The sequence below is a fragment of the Alligator sinensis genome, unplaced genomic scaffold (genome assembly GCF_000455745.1).
Source record: "Alligator sinensis unplaced genomic scaffold, ASM45574v1 scaffold103_1, whole genome shotgun sequence".
In the NCBI taxonomy this organism is placed as follows: domain Eukaryota; kingdom Metazoa; phylum Chordata; order Crocodylia; family Alligatoridae; genus Alligator; species Alligator sinensis.
In genome coordinates, this window is record NW_005842226.1 from 1,887,414 (window position 1) to 1,894,730 (window position 7,317).

The 7,317-nt window shown below is 50.7% G+C and overlaps 1 protein-coding gene across 1 annotated transcript in view; it reads right to left on the reverse strand.

Moving 5' to 3' along the window:
• The window catches only part of PIP5K1C (phosphatidylinositol-4-phosphate 5-kinase type 1 gamma), an 84,969-nt gene extending 84,953 nt beyond the window's left edge, over nt 1–16 (reverse strand). Inside the window, exon 1 of the mRNA XM_025208334.1 lies at nt 11–16. Coding sequence (XP_025064119.1) covers nt 11–16 — 6 coding nt within the window. The remainder of the gene's footprint in view (nt 1–10) is intronic.
• Nucleotides 17–7,317: the final 7,301 nt, after the last annotated feature.

Consider the following 7,317-nt stretch of genomic DNA (forward strand, 5'->3'; position numbering starts at 1 on the left):
TTCACTTTACCTGCATCAGGGCTTGCCTTTAAACACAGCTTTTTTCTTTTGTATTCCACGCCAAGGCTGTATTAAGCAGATGCTGGAAGACTGGGGAGGTATGAGGGATGGTGGCTAGGTCAGTAGGTTGGGGAGGTGAAAGAGGGCATTGGCTGTGTGGGAATGACCCTGTGAGCCCTCACTGGAGTAACAATCTGTCTTGGTTGACAACTTCAGCCTCACACTGAGGATGAACCTTGGGTTCCCTCCTCCTGTATTGTGATATCTTTTATTAGACCAACTGTTAGTTGAGATATCACATCTACTCAAAGAACCATGCCTGCCTATGTCCTTAGTCCAACATGGCTACAACCAAACCTAACACCACCCCCTCTCCGCCTGTATTTGCATTTTGCGGAGAAGGGGAGAGCCCCACAGACCCTTGCTCAAGGTTCCTGGCTGAGCTGGAAATAGAAAATGGGTGTCTGGACAAACAGCCTTGGCCTGTGCCTAGATGCTCTTGAACTTTCTGCAGGCTGCCACAGTGCGTGTGGCAGCTGGCATTTTCCCAGAATGCACTGCCCATCCTGGCAGCTCAGCTGCTGCAGCCGAGTCTGAGACGGAGCTGCTTGAAGCACCAGTGCTGCAGCTCTCAACCTCGTTGAACTTGGAGTGCCTTTCACTGGACTTGTCAATCGAGTGGCAACCAGTTTCCAAACTGAATTGATATACTACAGTGCTTGCTGAAGGGCTGGGGATCGGCCAGGCAGGGACAAGCCTTATCTCTTCACACCACACTTATCTCCTTGCACCTCGCTGCACCCTTCAAGGGATCTAGGCACTCCTGGGTGCCCTGGCAGCCTGGTTGAGAATCACTACATGAGGGTGTGCACATTTTTTAATTAAAATATATTTCTCTATATATGTATAGACTTATATATATATACATCCTCTATCATAAACTTTCCATCACACATCTTAAACTGCATTAAGACGCCCGCGCTGCCATTGCAATAAATGCACCCACTCCCCTGCGCCCCGCGCACCCACCCTCTACCCTTCCCCAACACAAACGCAGTCCCTTAGTCCAAGCCCCGATTGGGGGTTTACATTCTCAGTTCATTCGCTGTCCTTGTCGCTGTCACTGTTACTGTGCACATGCCTTGGTGATGGCACCTGTTGCCAGCCACCAGATCTCCCAGCAACTGAGTATGGACATAGCCTCCCACTCTGGCTCTAACCACCTTTATGGTTATGCTGCCTTTATGATTCAATATGTGAACAAAATTATTCCCTTAAAATGCAGCTGCCCCCTGCCTCATATTCCCACTCCTCACCTTTGCACGTCTCCTTGGCCTTCCAAACATCTGCAGTGCCATCAAGCAGACGGGCTCCTGGCTGTGTGCTGGAGTGCATGGCAGGCCTGGGCTCTCAGTTGGTGTTTCTTCTTATCTTGGGGCTTAATCTGGCTGGTTCTTTGTGTGCATCTCCCAGGATAGCTGTGCCTTTGTCCCCCAGGTGGTCACTAACATAACCACAGTCTAGAAGTGTAAAATGAAAAGGGCTGCTGAAGAACAGCCACTGAAACAAATGCCCCCTGCCAGTTGCCCAAAGAAGCATTGTCCCAGAGCAATAGGCAATAGGTTGGGCCCACTGATTTGGGAAAAGATGAGTGTTTGTGGGTGATGTGGGTAACATCCCTGGTTCTGCCATGGATATGCTGTGACCCCTTAGGGTAGTATAAGAGTGATGAAGAGCCATAATGGTCCAGCAATTATGCAAAAGGCAAGGAATCCTTAGGGAACATATTCTGTCTCCCTTTTCCCCAAGTGTGAATCAGCTGTCAGTGTCTCACCCAAGAGCTGATTCCATGTCAGTTATTCTACAGGTCCTGATCCACTTGCTGTCTAAGTCACTTAAAGGTATATTTTCCGTTTCCTGCATAAGAGTAGTTCATAAATTATTTTGGGTGAAAGCTGCTTTCTAAATGTGAACTGTTACTGCTTTTTTGAATTTCAGTGTTCTTCCTGGCCAGCTCTGTTCCTTGGTACCAAGGAAAGCCTGAAACTGGCTGTATTTGTGGCTGTAGCAGAGAAGGAAATCTCTGAAATTTCAAAAGACACCATAAATACTTAAGGCATAATGAATCTGTGAAACTCATTGCCACAAGGCTAAGAGTTTAACAGGATTAGAAAAAAAAAAAAGGATGAGGACACAATTAGCACAGTTAGGACAATCAATTTTAGAAGGGACAGAAACCTTCCGGCTTGAAAGCAAAAGCTAAAGGGATAAGAGTGCCTTGGGGACATAAAAAGGGGGAGGGGGAGTTGATGTGCCATCTAATCTAGACTAGAGCATTTGGTACTGCCTGCATTTAGAGCAGGGGCGGGCAATTGTTTCGGGCGGAGAGCCGCTTACTGAGTTTTGGCAAGCCATCGAGGGGTGTGTGGCAGGCAGCCAGGGGGTAGATAAATATTAATTTTCTAAATGTTTAGAGGCCCCGCGGGCCGGATAGAATGGCCTGATGGGCTGCTTTTGGCCCCCGGGCTGCATTTTGCCCACCCCTGATTTAGAGGCAGGATGCTGGACAAGCAGGGGAATTAGCTGTGCTTAGGAGACAGTTACCTTTGGGACAGAGGGAAAGAACCAACTCCCAGGGGAACTCTGTCTACGGCTCTGTATGCTCCATGTTTCCTTTGACCTTGCCTTCTGTATCAGACACAGGGAGGCGTGTGTGAGAGCAAATTGAGAACAAAGCGCTCTGCTGCACAGGTTTCGGCCAGAGGAGCTGCAGGGGAGGAGGGAGCAGCCATGTGACAATAGGTAGCTATGTTGCTTAATGTCTTTCTGGAAGGTGCTCAGTATTGCATCCAATGGCTAGAGTGTGCAAACCCAGGAAGACTAGAGCAGACCGCGTTATGGCAGCTCCTGTGTGTTCGTGCTGGCCTTGGGGCTGTTTGTCATCCTCTGCTTAGCGCCAGCGCTGCTCTATTGCCTTAAAGTGTAAACACTGCCTGCAACGTTTCAACATGATGCAAGCCAGGTAAAGGGTCGGATTCTTGCTAAGAGCACTCACCTCTGCAGGCAGGAGGCGAGGCCTGTGGCATGCGTCGCTCAGCGAGGTGCATCTAAGCATGCTGCGTGTTAGATGAATCCAGCCAGCACCCCACACCCTTTGGCCTGAACAAGGGAACGAGGGGCACTTCTTTCCTTTGGTCAACCTGCACTGTTTTGCCCTGCTAAAGCCAGAGGTACAGGATCACTGTGGGAGCAGGCAGGAGATGGGAGCCCGTAGGAAAGGGGAGAAGCCAGCTGATCTGGAGGTTCCCAAGCTGCAAGCTGCAGAGATAATATCTTCTCCTTCCTTCCAGATGCTAATATGCGTTAAAAGGAGCTATAAATTCCTGGAATACTTTCCTATCATTACTTGCCATCTAAAACATTGCTGACTTTTGCCACAGCATAGTTGGGCTGTTAGGTGGGGCCGCCTGTTCCTAGACGGCAAAGGGAGGAAGGTAGCCCATGTGATCCTGAATGGGAGGGGAGGTGCCTACAAATCTGCCTTGGCTGAAGTGTGGCCTGTGCTCCTGCGTGTCTGCTAATCCCTGGCCTGATCTATGCAGCCATTCTTGCACACGGGAGCATCAGTGCATGACACTTATGTAGCTCTTTTCACGTGGGCCATGAAAGCAATGCACCCATGTTTGTGCGCATGCACTGCCGAGAGGGGTGGCAGCCATGGGTTATGATTTCAGTTGTCTGGATAGGGAAGCTGAGGTGGAAAGAGGCTGTGTTCACCCAAGGGTGCAGAGCCAGGGGCTCTGACCCACAGACTCACGTTCTTCCTTACAAATATAAACTTCCTAGAGCCCTAACGCTGGCTCCTACTGCAGTCACTGTTGAAGCTGAGGTGGAGTAAGTGCACCTTATACAGAACCTGGACCGTGTCCTTCATTAATTTGCTGGCACAGTGGCAAAATCGGTCTTTGCTCTGGATTTGCTTTTGTCCCCAATGGCTGCTCCCTTGTAGAAATCTACTCCAGAAATCCTTTCCTGCACCCTGGCTTCCTGGCCGTACCTGACCTCCATGCAAGTCTCCTTAGCCAGAACTGTTTCCCTGGGCTAGCTGAAGGGAAACCCTGGTCTGGATTTCTTTTGCCAAAGGAGAATGACTCAAAGGTAGGAGCCTGGCTGGAAGGCACTCTCCTGGCTGGCAGAGAGCACCTGAGCACATTGGCTTTGCCTGGAATAGGTGTGTCTCCCACCTCGCTGTGTCAGCAGGAGGTGGGGCTGGGGGCCAGCGGAGGAGGTGGAGCAGCAGGTGTAAGTCCACATCTCGCTGGGAGAAGGAAGAGCAGATTTAAAGTGCCTGAACTTCACTGAAAAGAGAAAAATCTCTTGGCCTCTGCCCACCTGCTCTGAGAAGATAATCTCCTTTGGTGCCAGGCACGCTTGGGCTCTTTGTTCTTTCCCGGGTGAAAGCGTGCGAGGCTCAGCGCTGCCCATGGGAGCAGCCAGCAGTCCGGGCCTCCGTGGAATATGAACGTGAGATTCCAGGCAAGTGTCTCTATCCCAGCAGGTGTGCGAGTCTGAAGAAGGCATTTCTGTGCAGGTAGCTTTGCATGCCCCATACCGAGCAACAGCCAGTGGAGCGGGGGAATGGGCTGCAGGGATAAACCTGGTAACTTGCCTCTACAAAGAATGAGAACCGTGGGGTGAGGAAACCACCTGGTCTAAGGGGAGGTGGAGGGAGAGGTGCATTTCCCCTGCAATGTTGCTCTCTTTGTGGGTGTCAAAGAGACAGCTGAACCCCTTGGCTCTCTGCAGGGGGTTAGTAGTGCCTTTAGCTTCTTTTACAGCCTGTGAACTTAGTGCTGGGAAAGGAAACTATGTGGGGACGGAAGTATCCAGAGCAGACGCAAAGTGGTGGCAGGGCAAGCGTCTCTTACACGCTGTCCCCAGCCATGTGCTTCCACCGTGATCTAAAAGACTGCAGGGCATTCGCTGAAATGGCTGCTGTGGCAGGGTCACTTGAGAGGGATGGATTGAAACCCAACCCATTTCACGTTGAGCCAGTGGCAGGCGCCGCTGTGTCATAACACCCCGCTCCGAAATCACCTGGCTCTGAATTGTACCAGCAACCTGTTGATGTTTCTTTGAGGTTCAGAGCAAAGGGGCTGGAAGCACTACTGTGTTCCTGGGAGAAGTCCACTTGCTGCCTATCTTGCTCCCCTTAGGTTCCTCTCCAATGCAGGAATAGGATAGGCCTTTGAAAGCTGCTGTTTACGGTGGCTGTTTGTGTGGTTTTGCTTCTATATGAATGTGCCATCCTATCACTTTTCATGCTGCAACCTGCCGAAGGTTGATGTTAATCATACACAGACTTGGGTGATGTATTTTGTATTCCTGTCACTGCGTTAGCTGCTTCACCACTCCATTGTTCTCAGAAATGCTGTGCTGGGTGGGAGGACTTCTCCGGACCTCGGGGTTCTCATGGAGGCACCGGTTCCCCTGCAGAAGGAAGCTTTAACTGAGCCAGAAAAGTAGATTTAAACCTCCTCCAAGTTGGGCATTTTAAATCTGCAGCCGACGTTTTGGCTCGCTCTCTCTTCTTGCTGCACCATTTCACGTGCCGTTGGCAGGGTATTAACTGCATCACGGCACGGTTGTACTCTTGGAGCAGAAAGCGCGATGACACAGGCCTTGGAGGCACTGGTTTAATTGGGCTGTGCGTGGTGGATTCCGATCCTTCCCTCCAGCTCCTGGAACGGGTTTTTTGTCTGGTAGGCTTTTTGTTTACAGCGTGTTTTAGCTTTTCCTTTCTCGAGGCAGCTGGATGACTTTCCTGCTCCGATTACTATGAGGATTCCTCCTCTGGGGTTCTTGGCATGTCTCCTGCTGCCAAGAAACCTGGTTAAGAAAGGCTCCTTTCAGAGGAGCAGGACGGCCGATCTGCCTGGTTTGGGCTGCTTTTTTCTCGTCAATACTAAAAGAGTTTGGACCCAAGGTTCCTGTCTTGCATTGCCATAAAACCCTGTGATTCCAGTGGTCTCAGTGAAATCGTCCCAGTGCAGAGCAGAGAGCCAGACCCTTGGTGTTTGCGTGGGAGCTAACGATGGCTCCACTGCGAGCGACCACTGGCCGTCGTGGCAGCTGATTTTCTGGAAGCTGAGATTGTTCAGTGCGAGGCTGGGAAAGGGAAGGATGTGTGGCAAGGGTGGTGTCCAGGGTCAGAGACTGCTGTGAAGGATGGGCAGGAAGTGGGAGATCTTTGGACTTTCCCCTTTTTCTGTTATAATTAATGCCCAGGATCGTGGGGATGGGGAAGAGGCTGAGGCCTCACACGGTGCAGCAGCATTTTCCATGCAGGCCTTAAAACATTTATTTTCTCTCAGTTCAGACCTGCGCCACTCCCTTCTTTCCCAGTCTCGGGCCTCTTGACAATCCTATCCTAATACCTCGTCATAAATAAGTCTGATCAAAGTTCTTTGACCAGCGTCTGATCATCATCTAGGTTTTGTAGGTGGGGCTATTAATTAAGATCTGTAATTCAGAGTATTTAGACACTCCGGACTGTGATAGTCTTGAGACAGCGGGTGTCCGAGCTCTCTCTCATAATACCCTTTGAATATGGACCTGCTTTCTCAGGGTCCAGTCTGCTGAACACTTGCGGCCAGGCTGAGAAGCTGCCTGCTTCTGCTGCACTTGTTCTTGGATTCCTGACCTCTTCGTGCTCTTGAGTTGTGCAGCAGTGCACCGTGCCATGGGGTGGTGAATGGGACTCGGACTGAGAGATCCGGGTGCTGTTTCTCAGCTTGTCACTCCATGGGGTTTGGATAATTCATTTCACTACTCCATACACCGCTTATATGCCTATAATAGGATGAGGATCTTTGATAGACTGACATGCAGTTGGAATTGCCATACATACTGCAGGCTGGCTGACTTGCATACAGCCTTGATATCCCTTCGTAACTGGAACATACGTTAATCGCTGTGCCACAGATAATAAGCCAGGTTATAAGGGGGTCACCCACCTGACTCTGGGAAAGCAAAGGGGTGCTGCTAGGGAGCTGCAGCAAGTCTTGCCTTGGGGGTCCACCCCCCTGGCTGGGCCAGAGCGGAGGTCGTTAGTAAGGGGTGATGCTAATTAACTCCTGCACTTGCTGCTATTTTGGTTCCTTTTCTGACTGGGTCTCTTCCACAGAAAGGGGTATGTTGATTTTGGCTCAGAGTTGCAACCAGCACAGAACTGCAGGACTTCACAGGCTGCAGCTGAGCCTGCAGAGATGGAGACTAGTGTAGTGGCTTGCAGTGCCATTCGCCTGGCAGTGTGGC